General features: G+C 43.8%; 1 protein-coding gene across 2 annotated transcripts in view; it reads left to right on the top strand.

The window, feature by feature from the left end:
* Nucleotides 1-14,117: 14,117 nt before the first annotated feature.
* Nucleotides 14,118-15,074, top strand: part of ESRRB (estrogen related receptor beta) — a 128,804-nt gene continuing 127,847 nt past the window's right edge. The window contains exon 1 of one of the 2 annotated variants that reach the window (XM_084287576.1): nucleotides 14,118-14,243. Coding sequence is in view for 1 of the 2 variants with exons in the window: in XM_084287575.1 (XP_084143701.1) it covers nucleotides 14,242-14,243 (2 nt within the window). In the remaining variant the exon portion in view is untranslated. The remainder of the gene's footprint in view (nucleotides 14,244-15,074) is intronic. The other variant, XM_084287575.1, reaches the window with a different exon arrangement.

Here is a 15,074-nt window from a genome sequence, read left to right as displayed (position 1 = left end):
GACAGAATATGTGGAGGCACCTCACTTATCTTCCTCGTTTGTTGCATTTTACAGGTCTTTCTTTACTGCTCTGTTTTGAAGATGCCTCTCACCAGCTCACTGCTTAGTAAACGTTCTCCTTATGCATTTGTTTTATCTAAATGCTTATCTGAAAGTATTTTTCAGCTAACTCTGTGTAGAAAAGGGACCCGTGCTTGTGGGAATCTTCTTGCTGTGAACCTTTCTGTGGCTGTTATTCTTGTTCCTGCTACTTCGACAGTCCCTGGAGACAGCCTGGTGTCTTCCAGTGTGTAGGATGGGGTCTGGCTGTCTCTTTCAATGCTGGTGTCCCCTATCACAATTCTGTCTGTATAGGGCTTATAGGAAATACTCTTGCTCATTTGTCACAGCTTTAAGGAACTGGTAGGTGGTACAGGAACCCTACTGTTTTTTCTCATTGAGAAGAGCTCTGCCTTCCTGCATTTTTTTCTTCAGAAGCACCAGTGTTTTCCACATTTGTCTTTATTTGCTTTTTGTTCTTTTGCTGGCCTGAGATATAGAGGAACTAACTAGTCTAGCTGTTTCAGGTCATCTCTAGGGGCAGGAGACACAACTCTTCCTTTTGATGATTCCAGGCCAGGATGGAAAAATTCTCATATGGTCCCTCTCTTCCCTGCAAGCCCAAATGTACACAGTCCTCAGTGAAGCATCTTTTATTAGCATGAGAAGACAGTATAGTAGGACTATACTATTACATGAAAACACAAGCCATATAGAATAAATCTGTGCCATATATCAGCCAACTCTGAGATCTCCTCCACCTCTGCAGGCGTGCTTCAAAAGCAGCACTTGATTTTTTAAAAGCGGTTGTGGCAGAAACAGAGACAGTGAAGTGGATGTCAGGGGATGTCAAGCAGCAGAGACATTTTAAATGGATCTGGTAGCATCTGTGTCCTTGGAGAACCACAACATGGAAAGGTCCTTGGCTCACATGAATCCTGATGGAGAAGGCATGAGGGAAGCAATGTAGGTTTATGAGCAAGTGGCACGTTCTGAAAGAGAGAGGCAAGCTGAGCACTGAAGGAATTTAGCCTGAACTCAATTGCAAATATACCAGTTAAGATACAAGCCAGGCTGACAAAGATGTTTGATGCGGAGAGCAGCACAAACAGTTAATGACACAAGGATTTGGAAAGGGAAATGTGTTTTGAGGTACAATTGCTCAGTCAGCTCGAGAGATATAGGCCCAGATGGGAATCCGAGATCCTTCCGCCCAGAAATACCCGATGTTGTTATTAATTAGTATGGAAATATTTTCCTTTCTTTAGAGAGGGCTCTTGAATTGCCAGTGGGATACTGGGGGGATGGGTGTGTGCGTGTGTGGGGTAGGCTATCAAGGAACTATTAATTAGGTTACTTCCCACTGCTGTTGACATGCTGGGGAAGGGGTTTGTTTGTGGGCCAAAATAAAAAGGAGAGGGAAAGAGGGAAGACTGAGAGCGAGAAGAAGCAAAAGAAAAAAAAAAAAAAAAAAAAAAAAAAAAAAGCAATTAGATGGGAGAAAGCACATAGACTGAAAGAAGAGGTGTGTGTAAAAAGGTATTCCTAAGATGCCATCTTCGGCTTTGGAACAGAGTAAGAACCCAGGTCATAGTTATACCAAAAGGGAAATTCCTTTGAGGTGACAGCAGCATGGGTTGGATGCAGCCATCCAACTGGATTGATCCCGTCCTGTGTTGTCACCAGTTTCCTTGTTCGTACTTCAATAAACTTGGCACCAAAGCTTCCTCCTGCCAGACTCACAATATTTTATGCCAACTGCTGTTATGAAGCAAGACAGAATTTGGATGAGAAACTTCTTCAATTGTAGGCTACATGCTGGCTGGGTATCTTACTCCCTTTCCTTTGGAAAGGGATCTATATCAGGTTTAATGAATAATCATAAAAATACTAATTGGAATTTTTGCTTGGCTTCCTACATAAAAATATTAAGTGGTTGAAGCATTATCAAGGTCTCCTTATGATCTCTGTACTGCTGGTCATAGGGGGTACAGCCATAGGAGAGCTCAGACACAAAAACCAGCAGCAAGTGATAGTGTAGCCATGTATCTAAGAAGTAGGTGCTGCATTTACAGTTCTGAGAGAGTGCCAGAACAAGAACGAGATGAGGAATGTGTGTGGCGGCAGTATGAGTTAGAATAAGTGAAGGATCTATTCACAGAGGGGAAAGAAACTGAGCAAGTGGGTTACCTAAAAATATCAGTGCAGGCTCCAGGCTCCCTTGCAGAGGGAAGAAATCAGTGCAGTTGAGATTATTCAGAGAAAGTGTTTTGGATTTGTGAAGGGGGAGGAGTGGAGTGATAAGACAAAGACATAGCATTGATGCCTCATATGGGACCAACACAATCCAGACCTATTTATCCTGAGGTTTGACTCTAGAGAACATAGCCGTCTGCAGCATTTTCTTCCAAGAAACCTGCCTTGTAGGAAGTTGGATTCTGAGAATGCAGAGGACCATCCCAGCCTCCTTGGAGTAATACAGTGCTGAAGGGAAGCAAAGGGAGGTGTCCAGGCTGCAGCCTGCCATTGCTTCATATCCATGCAGTTCCTAAGAGACTCAGAGTGAACAGAGGTGGTTTGAAACACAGAACATAGTAAGAAAAGGGAATAAATCTAGCACAACAATGTGGCTTTCAGTTCCAGGGCTTTGTGCGTGACCATTTATCAACATATGAAGGATGACAGTTAGCACATGCATGTACGCTGGGGCCAAGGAAGCTTGTCCCTAAATCTGCCTCTAATCACAGAATCATCAGGACAGCCTCATGGAGCCATACCAGCACATGCCTGCCCTCTTTCAATGCTGCATGTCAGGCAGCGCAGGGACAAAGTGAGACATGCTCTGTGAGGAAGGGTATGGCAGCACAAGAGGAGTGAACAAGGGTGAAGCTGAGCATTGCACTGGTGAGAGTTCCTGAATCCAGATCTTTTTGGCTTAAAAGTGAAAGTTGTATTTTTTTTTTTTTTAAGTAAATGAAATACAGATTATGTTGCAACATTTTGTTCCTTAGAAAAATGCCTTGTCGGTTTAACCCAGATTTGTTGTTAGGCCTGCTTTTCTTTCTTGTGTATGTGATTGCACTGGGTAAGTTTCTGCAACTTTTGAAGCTGTTATCTAATTTTGAACACATTTTGCACCCAGTCAGAAGTCTGAAAGGTATTAAGTTGATGCAAGTTTCATGAAATAGGTGACAGGTAGAAGAGGAAGACCTTATTATTATCCCTTAGGAAAAGACTGCAGAATGAGCTCACTCTTATTAGAGTCCAGGAAATCCGCATGGGACAGGGACTGTCCAAATGCCCCAATTACAGAAGAGTTCAGTTGAGGCTCACATCTTACTGCGTGTGCATCAGAGGATTTACTGGTTGGTCAGTCTCTCTCTCTCTCTCTCACACACACACACACACAGCCACCCACACACCCACAGAGATTCTCTAGTAACTAGAAAGGCATGAGCTTCCCTAATTCTGAACGTTCATAATACTGCTAATGCATGTGGATTCCCTGGAATTTAGTAAGAGGTGAATAACATTGCAGCCTCAGAATAATAGTTAAAAAGACAGTCAAACACAAGAGAAACAAGGCACCTTTGTTTCACATCCCTGAGAAGGCAGTGCACACCCAAAATTTCCTGTAGAAGATTCTTTCACGAGGTAAGTTGGGGCACAGTTGTAAAAACACAGATGTGAAACTGCTGATGTCTTTATTGACTCTTATCTTCTGTCCTCTAGCTTGTGCATGACCCGGTTTTCATTGGATTTGTCTTCTTTCAGCATAGATAGCTTTTTTGGAGATGTAAGCTGGAATAACATGGATCTGGTTATAGTTACATAACTTTGCTCTGTGCTATATTCTTATAGAATCACTCCTGTGAAGTGGGATAGTTATGTTTATACAGAAATGATGCAGACCAGGCCTCAAATTACAAAGTATTTGCAATAAAGACCGTATTTGCATATATACATATGCATGGTGTTTAGTGTCAAAGGTCCAGGACCTCACTGAGGTTCTGAATGCTGCTTGTAATAATAATAATAATAACATAAAAGGGATACAAGTCTGGCTGGGGAGTCACCACGGTGTGTCTGTAATTAGTTGTGGTGAAAATTATCATTTACAAGGCATCTGGAAACATAAAATAATTCTTAGAGATGAAGAGTAACTCCGTAGCCATCTCTGTCATGTCACAGCCTTAACGACATTTTTGTTAGGGAATTTCCTTACTTTTGTATTGCTCTGTACCACTAAATAAAAGTAATGTTTGAATGGGTTTTGTCTGCAGTCTTGTTACTACACGGACTACTGAGGCTGTCCGTCTTCATGTCTCAATGTTTGCAAGGGGAATGGGTAACATTTTGCAAGCATAATATAATAATGCAGAAGCAGCTTCTCTGCATGTTCTGAAGAAGAAGGTGAAATAAGAGTTTGTAGTGATGGAGAACCTGGCTCAAGAAATCACCTCTGAAGAAGGGAATCAATGAGCAGTTCAGAGGCCTGCTTCTTAATACTGTGGTTTTGGTGTCAAGTCTTACTCTTTGATTAAAGTTTTCCAGAGTGAGTAACAATTTCTCCTGATTACTAGTCAGAACAAAAGGTCTAACAGAAGACTTCCAAACATTTCCTCCCAAAAACTCGTGTTTTTCTTAAATTTCCTGTTCGTAAAATGTTGACAGAGCTTTAGGAAACCATTGTCTTGTTGGGTGCTACACTTAGAAAGTGGAGAACAGAATAAACTTTTTTTTTTTTTTTTTTTCTCCAAACATAAGCTATCTTCTCGGGGAACGTAAGAAGGAAACGTGAAAAAAATTCCACAGACTATACATTTTCTAACATCCCATTTCTACAGGTTTAAAATTGTGAATTGTGTCATCTGATAATGTGGCAAAAAGAAATTTCTCCAGAAGAATAATGCATACATAGCACAACAACTCTGGAGAACAGGCTTCCCAAAGAGCAGGAGGTTTCCACGGGGCTTCACCATGTGAATGGATCCCAGGGGCTTATGTCAAGGCACATGATTTATTCCAGAGCAAGAGGTTCTGGTCTTGTCTATGCTAACTTAATGTGTATTTACAGGGCTCAGGAGAGCACCACGTGGAGATAACTCAGCCTAGATGCTGTTTCATGGTGATCTCCGTTCAAATTAGTCTAGCCTGATTCTCATCTGGATGTAAGGTCCCTATGATTGGTGCTTTCTGCCAAAATCCAAACCTGCTCATTCAGAGCGTGCTGAAGTAGCCCTTTAGAGTTCCATTTTGTTATCATACCCTTACCTGGTACAGGACATAAAAAAGGGTCTGCTTCTATTGAAGTTTTTGTTACCTGTTTGCAAAGTGCTCTGAAGCCGCTGCCCTGCCTCACAAAGGCACAGAGGGCTGAATCTATCACTTTTTGCAGAGAACTTACTACTGCACAGGTGTGAAACAGAAGGGTAGTGAGTTTGTGGAATATTTTCAATCTTGTGAGCACAGGATTGCCTGGTGTGCGTTCTGTCAGGGAAGAAGCTACACGCGAATGCTTTGGATTTTCCTCTCTGTGCGCTATGGGGAGCCATGGCCTGGCGCAAGCACGTGCTGAGGCCGTGCCCATGACACCTTTTTCAAGGGAGGGGATGGGCAAGGAACTGGGCCTCTCCTCCTGGTGGCCACAGGGCCCTAGGCAGAAGCGATGGAAGGGACTGGTTATTCCAGGCGAGGCTATGTCCCAGTGCAGTAGGAGCATGGACTAAAGCGGCAGCGAGGGACCAAGCGACGAAATGTCTTTTTCTGAAACGTGGACTTGACAGGAACCTTCCTCGACCAGCCGTTTCCAAGAGCTTTGGGTAAATCCACTGCAGAGTAAGAATGTGAGAGCTGTTTGTGGTGAACTTCATGGCACCTCTGTGCCCAGAAGGGGCCTGTCCACTGGGGGGCTGCTGTCTGTGGAGGGGGCTGGAAGCAGGGTGGAAGACTGGTGTGATGCTAACAAGCCTTAGGAGCAAGGATGCAAGCACCGGGTGCTATCCCATGGGGGCCTGAGATGCATTGCAAGGGGGATGTTGTCTGTGGCATGTGGTGCCACAAGTCTGAGTGAGAGGGGCTCTGGATGGTTGGCAGGGAAACTGTTGGGTTTGGGGGTCCTTCTCAGGCTGTGGGGGGTGTTAAATTGCAGCGTGTGGCTCAGGATGGCTGAGAGGGGTAGCTGTGGTGCACTTGGCCTGAGCAACGGCCATGTTATCTTGGTACTCCCCAGCACTGCTGCCTCTCTGCTGGGACCACGTGTGTGGCTCATCTTTTAGGTCCTCTTGGTGCAAAGCATCCCCGGACCAAGTCCTCAGTGACTGAAATGAGCAGTAATGCTTGACAGGGGTGTTGATGGTCCCTGCAGCTTGTTCCACTACGTGTGTGCTCTAGCTTTGCTTCTTCATGTGGGATAGCTCTGAGCTGGTGAGATGAATTTCTGTCTGCCATAGGAGCAGAGGGGATCACCAAATCCTTCTGCAAAAACCTTTTTCATTGCAGATATGGATAACTACATTTAAATAAAAGGGTCCCGTCCTTTTTTCCTTTCCTCTGTCTGTCCTCTTGGAGAGGAAATGCTGAGTTTTGAGGTTATCCAGACTGCAGGGTGGTGAGGACTCCCATGCCTTATGGATCTGGATGGGGAGAACTTTCAGATGTGACTGGCAGCCTTTGGATTAAGAAGGACTTTGAGGGGTGAGGTGAGGAAGCAGAGGAGACAGCAGCAAAATTGCAGTGAAGAGGTAAAACCCACCTCACGTATTACTACGATGAAGCCTAAATTCAGCATAACTTGTTTTGGTTAGCCTATAGAGATATGGGAGAGGGGATTTTACTTGGGTCTGTACATGTTCAGAACAGCCACAAGGGTTTACAACTCTCTGTCAAAGTCCTGGCAGCCACAGAGTGGGTTCAGAAGTTACTTTAGATGGCACAGAGGTGAGAGGCGTTAGCTGAAGATATGGATCCCAGTTCCTCCAGGGGTGTAAGTGGATCCAGCCATGAGCTGGAGAGGCTGCTGTGAGAGTAGTGTTTAGTCTGCTATTTCGTGTTTGATTTACCCACTGTGAGGGAGTGTTTATGGTGGCAGAACTTCACTGCCAGCGAGGGAATTGAGGCAGGCCTCTGCAGACAGATTGCAGTGTCTGTGGAAGTCACATGTGCCCTGAAGTGCTCCCAAATCTGGTGGCTTAATTCCCTCATCAGTCAGGAGTTGGAGGTAGGGTTTTGGTATGATCTGCGTGGGAGAGTAGCCTCTCCTGCAGGAACGAAACAGTTTCCGGCACAGTTCTGGATTATTTTTGGTGTCCTGTCTATTCCTGGCTGCCAAAGCCTCACCCAGCCGTTCTCTTACTCCCCTACCTCAGCAGGACAAGGGAGAAAATGAAAAAGTTTGTGGGTCAAGTACGGATGGGGATATCACTTACCAATTACTGTCATGGGGAAGACAGACTCAGCTTAGGGAAAAATATTTTAATTTATTTTTGATTAAAAAAGAGTAGGATGGTGAGAAACAAAGGCAATAACTAAAGCACTTTCCCCCACCTTCCCCTTCTTTCCAGGCAAAACTTCACTCCCTTCCTTTACGACTGTTTTCCCTCCTCCACCCCTGAGTGCCACAAGGTTTTTTTTTGCTCCTCACTGCCAGTGCTGCGTTTTCTGCCCTTTCTTAACCACAGTTTCCCTGAGGTGCCAGTAGCCTGACTGAGAGGCTCAGCTGTGCTGTGCATTGGGGCCACCTGTGTCCAGCAGCAGGCAGCCCCGGCCTCTCCTCACAGAAGCTCCCTTTGCAGATCACCACAGCCAGGGCCTGGACATGGACACACAGTGCAGATGTGCTGAAAGACACTTGTTTGATGGCATTTTGAGGACAGTGAGAGCTGTGCCTTCTCCCTCAAACCAGCTCTGGACAGGGGCAAGGGTCTTTCAGACACAATTTACCTGACTCAGAGATCAGGCAGGTTGGGAGGTTGGTCATGTTGCTTCAGAGGGGGCTCATGAGGCACCCACTTCAGAATTTCCCTTTATTTTCTTGTTTTAGAGGCTGAGAAGCTTGTTCTGGCACTTGTTTTCCTCTGTAGACTCACCTGGATTGTGCCAATCACCAGGTATGTCCTCTGCACGGATGGAGGTGGGTGGGCAGCCCTGAAGCCACTCAGTGTGTGCCCGAAGGGCTTCTGTAAAGGCTTTTTCCTCATTTGGATATCTGCAGCCAGGAACATCCCCTTTCTTTGACGAACTTAATCTGTTAAATTTTTATTTTAATTTATTTTTTTCATATCTTTTTTTTTATTGAGTAAGACACACAATCAAAGAATATGTGGCCTCTCCTTGGGGAGGGGAAGAGGGAGCAGTAATAACCTCCCACCCTCATGCATGCCTTTGGAAAATGGTGATGATTTTTCTGGGGAGCTGAACTAACAGTCTGGCTGTAAGGAGTTTAGATCTGGAGCCAGACATTATGGTTAGGCCTGTCTGTGGTTATAATGTAGCTGTTTGGGTTTTGTAGAAGTTCTCTGAAGGAATCTGAATTAAAAACAAAACAAAAACAAAAACCCAGGGGGAACCTGTTTCTGGCAGTCCCAATCCCTCCTATTTGATCTGGCACCAGAACTAGTTTAAATCTCACTTTGTCCTGCTTCTCCTGCTATGAGAATTGCTATGAGCTTTATTACAATAGTTATTTGCTATAAAACTACCCTGCTTCCTCTCCCTCCCCACCATTGCCAAGGTCACTGAGAACATGAAACACTATCTCTTGCCTGAAGCCGACCTTGCTAGGCTGCCGCGCTGCTTTGAGATTTGTCTGAGTGCACAGCTAATGCCCTGCCAGCACAGGTGTGGACTTGCTGGTGCTAAACAAGGTCCTAAACAAGTGGTACAGCAACAGCAATGAGCTTTTCTGCAAAGCATCCACAACAAGTTGAAAGCGAGAAAGGCGCCTGCCCCAAGTGATGGAATTGACAGCCCAATGTCGGTGAAATGCGTTGCAGCGTGCGATTGGAAGAAGAAGATGGTGGTTTCCAGAGAGAGTATATCGTGGTTACACCAATTTAGGTAGGAGCACGTCCAAGAGAGTCTTCTGTTTCATTGTATTTTGCTGGGTGTAAACACAGAAGCTCTTTTAGGCACATGTCTGCAGTAGAAGCGGAAGTTTAGGAGGGATCTAAGTGAGGTAAGGGTAGACGGGGCTCTATTATCATACTGTATGCGGCAGATTGACTAAAGTTGCGTGTTTAAATGTAATCTGGCATATGGTTGCCCTGGTGCTTTCAGACTTTAGTTAAATCTTTCCAGGTTTTATTTCTGTGTGTATGTGTAGAACAGAGTGCTCACTCTGGGTATTCTCTGGGCGTACTTTGATACGTGTCTGCTGCTCAGGCCAAGGCATTTTTTATTCATTCTTTGTTATTACTGGTGGACTCACAAAAACAAGGTAGAGTTTTTCTGGACTTGCTGTAGTTCTTGTTAAAGCCAATGGTTATAACCTCTTCTAAACTGCCACAGATGCCAGGTGAAGACTTTTTTTCTGCCTGCGGCTTTGGAAATGAAAGAACAGATTTGGGTGCTTCCTAATCCAGGAAAGTTCTGGAGCCCTAACTTGATGTCCTTTGCCTGAAGCAGTTTAGAAAACTCTCAAAGGTTCCCTTATGCTGCAGAGCTTCTGGAGCCCTAATCTCCAGCTGGCAGGCAGCAGAAGGTGGTAACATCTTCAGCTGGAATGGCTAAATCTGGTAGGGGACTTGTGTGAAAATCTTGGTCATTTTCACATACCTGAAAATTAATAAAATATGTAGGAGCAAAGTTTACAAATATGTTAACCAAGCAGTGTGACTTCCTCTGGTGATAACAGACTTGACATGACAGACAGCATGGTACGCACCATGAAAGGTATATGGAATAGATGAAAGGTCTGGTAAGGTCTGGATGCAGACGTATGGACCCTTTGGTTCAGCATCTGCCAAAAGTATCCTGCTCAGGATACTGGTTGCACAAACGGTATTGATGTAATAAGAAGTTTGCAGCATTAAAAACAAATAAGGATGGCTCACAGCAATAATATCAGTTGTTTCCTTTTGAGCATCTGTTGTTTTTCAGAGTACTTGTTTTGTGTCAAAATGCATAGTATATTTAACTACCTGTTAAGTCAAATCTATGAGTAATACTACGTGTGCCAAGCATCTGGGAATATTACTACTCAAACTTCTCCTTTTGCACGTCGTTTATGCCTTATGTTTTTGTTTTCACAGTCCTGAAAGAGTTTTTTTTTTTTTTTTTTTTTTACATTCACTTCCTATATGTGAAAAGAATTATCCTTTTCTAGTATCTTTCTTGGTCTTGGAAGTAGCCCCTGTTTGAAATCTGTGAAATTCAGACCTTGCTAAATCCAGCAGGGTTCTAACAGAACTGTCCTGGAATTTTGGGCTTGCAAGACTTTCAGGGTAGCGTGACTCTGCTGGTGAAACTTTATTGTGCTTTACGATTGTTCTTCTTGGTTTGTGTCTAGACTTTGAAATTGCAGAGCGGACTTTTAGTTTCTTTTAAAACTTTTATTCATACCTGCATTCCCTGATATAAAAGCAGCAGTGATTCTGAGCTCCACACTCACATCACATAAATCAGATGTGCACAGAAGCATCCTGAGGCTCATGCGAGAAGGGACAAAGATTATCTGCGTGGTTTAATGTGTGGGTGAAAATTCCATTGCATTCCATTGGATGCCATTGATTGGCCCAGTATTTTCAAGCTTGAACTGTTTTTGCTGTGTCTTCGTCTAATAAGGGTAACTGTGAATTGTATTTATTTTTATCGTCTGGAGGAAAGTATATTTTGCATTATTCTATAATGGCATGTATGTATCCAAGCAAACTCTGCCCAGATTTGCAGCAAGCCTTAAACTCCTTGTGTTTGAAGAAAAATGAGTTCTGAAATTTTACGTCTGCCAAAATCTGATACTGAAATACAGGCATATGATGAAACTAGCCCTGGCACAAGATGTTTTAAAAAATACCTCCCCAAAAAAAAACAAGCAGAAAAGACTGTAAAGCTGTACTTGCACTTTACAATGTCTTCTACTTTCCTGGGGTGCCTCAAGGAAAGAGTTGAGGCTTTATAGACTCTACAAGCCCCTGATGTTAATCTTTTTTTATTTTTTTTATTTTTTTTTTGGTGGTTGTTTTTTAAAGTATCTGAGGGTTCTTTTGAAATCTTCTGTCTTCCTTTTTACAGTGTTTTGAAGCAGGCATTCAGTCTTGTGGCCTCTACTGTTGGATGCATTCCCTGCCTCACCCTGAGTCTGTAGTGCCTGGAATGAAGAGGTGTTTGTATACAGGAGGTGATGGCCATGGGGGCAGGGGACTTGGGTTTGAGGTTTTACCTAAGGGAGGTCTCTGAACTGCTGGGTACCCCAGTCAGGAGCAGTTAAGGTCACATCTCCTGCTGCCTAAAGGCAAAAAGGGAGGGTGGGAGGAATACTACCTCCATTCAAGGTTTATCCATACTAGCTAACAGCTGCATGCTGGCAGGTCCTCATCATCCCTTTGTCCTCCAGATGGAAAGTGGGTGAATGGGGGACTAATGTGTGTCTGATTTTGCTCAGCTCTGGATAGGGGGTGCCAATGATAAGCACTGCACCTGGACCTGATGACTGAATAGAGCTTCTTGGCAACCTGATTAAGAAGTGCCCAAAGCTTAGACATGGGGTTCATGTTTGGTCCATGGCAGTGTAATGGGGCAGGGATAGTACCATTCTACACAAAACAAGGCTTGACAGTGTAATATTTGGAGATATTTACATGTCAACAATATAGAATGGCAAACAACAGCTTGAAAATGGTAAAGTATTCAGGGTCTGTGTTTGACTATGCTGTTGTTAAAGCTGAGTTTTTCAAAAGTGACTGCTGGATTTAGGTGCCCCTGTTTTAGGACCTTGATATGCTGTGCCTCAGCCTGATTATTCTGTGTACTGAGCTTCTAAAATTCCTTCTGATAGCAGTGGGAGGTATAAAATGTTGTACAGCTCTGAATGTTAAAGCCCAAAACACCTCGTATTATGTACTACACCAAATGAGAGGTCTGAAATGCAAAAAAAAAAAAATGCTTTGTTTGGTCGGGTAAATTTTTATCTGAGGTGGATCATTCAACTAGGTGAAGGTGAAGGACCAGAATCTGGCAGGGAATGGAGGGTGTGTTTCCACACTAGAGCTCAGCCTATCAGAGAGTTGTGTTTTTTTTTTTTCCCCTTCTTCATTTGTACGTCTTCATCTGTAGACACGTGCTTTAAAGTGCATTGTTAAGAATTGTTATCTCTGTTTTTTTAAACTGGGGGATGTGAAGCAGTGGTAAAGTGGCATGTGAAACTTTGCAGTGCGGAACCTCCACTGAGGAAAATGTCTAGAAGTCATGAGTCTTTCCACAGCACTTCATCAGGTCCTCATCCTGTGAGAAGGGTGTTTTTTTTTTGTTGTTTTTTTTTTTTTTTTTTTAATATTTTGGTTAAATCCTACTAGCTTAGACACAAAGCATACTGGCAAGAGGCAAATCATTCATGCAGCTGTATTTGGCCCAAAATGAAAAACTGACTTTTATCTCCCCAAATAATCAATAGCCGCATTGATGTGAGACCTTGGCTATGATGTGGTGGGTCCTTGACTGACTTTAGGATGGCTGGGATAGCTGCCCCTGTTGAACTAACTCACTTCACTCCAGCAAGAGCAGCAGCTGCAGTGCAATGTAGACATGCCTAAACTAGCTTAAATAGCTCAGGTACTGTTAGCCACCGAGCCAAAGAACCATGGGGTTCAGCATGGGCTTAGTGCCTGAGGATTTTATCCTGCTCTTTATGAGTTCAGCATTTCTGTAGCATCTCAGCACAAGCAAGCCTAGCAGTATGTTGAAAAGAAGGCTGGTGGATCTGCTACTCTGTCTGCACTAGTACTTCTGCCTGCAGAGCTGAGTGTGGTGCTAGGGGTGTTTGTAGCTGGTACTGCCAAAGGTAGCAGTGTAGAGGCAAAACAGCTTTCACTCTCAGCCGACTGCTCTCCCTCTACTTTCCTACCTTTCTCCTGGCATCCATCTGGAACTGCCTTGCCTTTGAGTCCATTTGCTATGACACTGCTTAACCAGTAAGGTTCTGTTGGGAGCTGTGATCATCTAGGAGCGTGGAGGACCGGCTGCCTCCTGGAGCAGCTTTTGGACTTGCCTGACTGTGGGTCCAAGAGGAGAACCTGCAGAAGTTAGATTTGGAAAGTCCAGGGCCATTACTCCAATCCATTAATGGGGACCAGGGTAAAAGCATTCCTGATGCTTTATCTCAGGTCATTGCCCAGACCGTAGACTCCCAGCCCAGCCTCTACAAAAGAGCTGTGCTGATCCCTGTAACTTGTTAGGAGATTTCTCCTGGCAGTCAGGGATATGATCAGAAGTGATGGTTCGGTCCGTGAGAGCTCAGTGATTTCTGCTGAGCCAGTAGGCAATGCATCGTCAATACCCTCGGTTCTGTTTTCAGGAGCAGCCTCATCAAATAGTGTTTGTGGGCTGAGACACTAAGTAAACTGCCAAACTGTTAAATTGCTGACCTACCCACTAGTCCCAGTTTATTCTGCAGCAGAAATACAAACACGCCAGGACCAACCCCCCAGAACTCAACTTTGAACTTTTCTTTCATTTTGTCAGAATCCCTAACTTGTTTTTAAAATAACATCTATTTCTGTTAAATCGCAGAAGAGTTGGATGCAGTCCGCCAGTCGTGCTTTCCCTCTCCTTCTTTGTGCACTGAATTTTGTTCACTTGCTTTACATGCCTCAAGTTGCTGTAATGCTGCTGGGAAAGTAATTGCCTTGCACTTTCTCTTTCTGATGCCCACGGGTGACTGTGGGGGACTCCTCCCTGGGCACAGCACAGAGTTAAAAGCCCAGCTTCTGTTGCTTTGCTTAAGACCTGGTTATTTCTTCCCTCTCTTTTTTTTTTTTTTTTTTTTTTTTTTTTTTTTGTCAGCTGCCTGTTATATCAATCACAGAGCTGGGATCTATTTATAGGTTGGGACTCGGAGTACTGTGTCCTAGTCACAAAGAGAGGCAGAGACGCAGAGGGGACTGTCGGCTGGTGCAGGCGGAACCAAAAGATATTTAATCAGCAATTAGAAACACCTGAGGGCAAGGGAAATTCTACTCCAGCCTCGAGGTTCATCTCTCAGCCTGCAGCATGTAAGTACTGAACTTCTACCTTTATTGCATTTATGGGGTTGGTTTTTGTTTTTTTTTTTTTTTTTTGTGGTTTGGGTTTTGTTTTTGGTGGTGTTTTTTTGATCCAAGTATTGCTGTGCACCATTCCTTTTATCTGGACTAAAAATTATGGTAACATCATAATGTGGTTAAAGGTAACGTAGATTTTTTTTTATATTCACCCTGTCAAAGGAAGGTCAGTGTGACCCATAAGGATAGGAGTTGGTTTCAGAACTTTATAGAAATCAGATGGTTGCACTGTATGAGAGTTCCTTTTTCCTCTGGAAATAAGCAAGTGAAAGTTTGAGTGGAACGGCTGCGTTTTGGGAATAGAAATGGTCAGGTTTGCTGGCATTCCAAAAAGGTCAATGTATAACGTAACTCTGCTTAAGGGCTTACCAAGGACAGGTGCTATTTATCCCGTGCTGGTAAAGGCAAACCTGGAAACTTCAGCAGTCCTGTCTTAAAAGAACCAAGTGACACCCTTTCCTCTACTTACCACCCCCCCCCCCCCCCCCCAAAAAAAAAAAAAAAAAAAAGAAAGCATATCAAGTCTCCTCTTAGCAGGAAGATGAAAATGAAATTTTGCTTTTACTGAATGCCTTTGTCATTGAGCAGTTGATGTCTCTCCAGTTTTAAAAGTCCCAAAGCAACTCTTCAATGACAAAAGAGGGGTGCAAGTCTTTGCAAAGTCGGCACAGTGGCAATCCAAGAAGGAACTTACTCTGCCTCTGATTGCCAGCAAGTTGTTTGCTTTAAAGCAGCCAAAATGCAAAATGGTTTGAACAATGATACACTTTTTGAGTATTTATT

This window comes from Netta rufina, assembly GCF_964035555.1.
Source record: "Netta rufina genome assembly, chromosome: 5".
NCBI lineage: Eukaryota > Metazoa > Chordata > Aves > Anseriformes > Anatidae > Netta > Netta rufina.
This window is presented reverse-complemented; position numbering and strand designations above follow the sequence as displayed.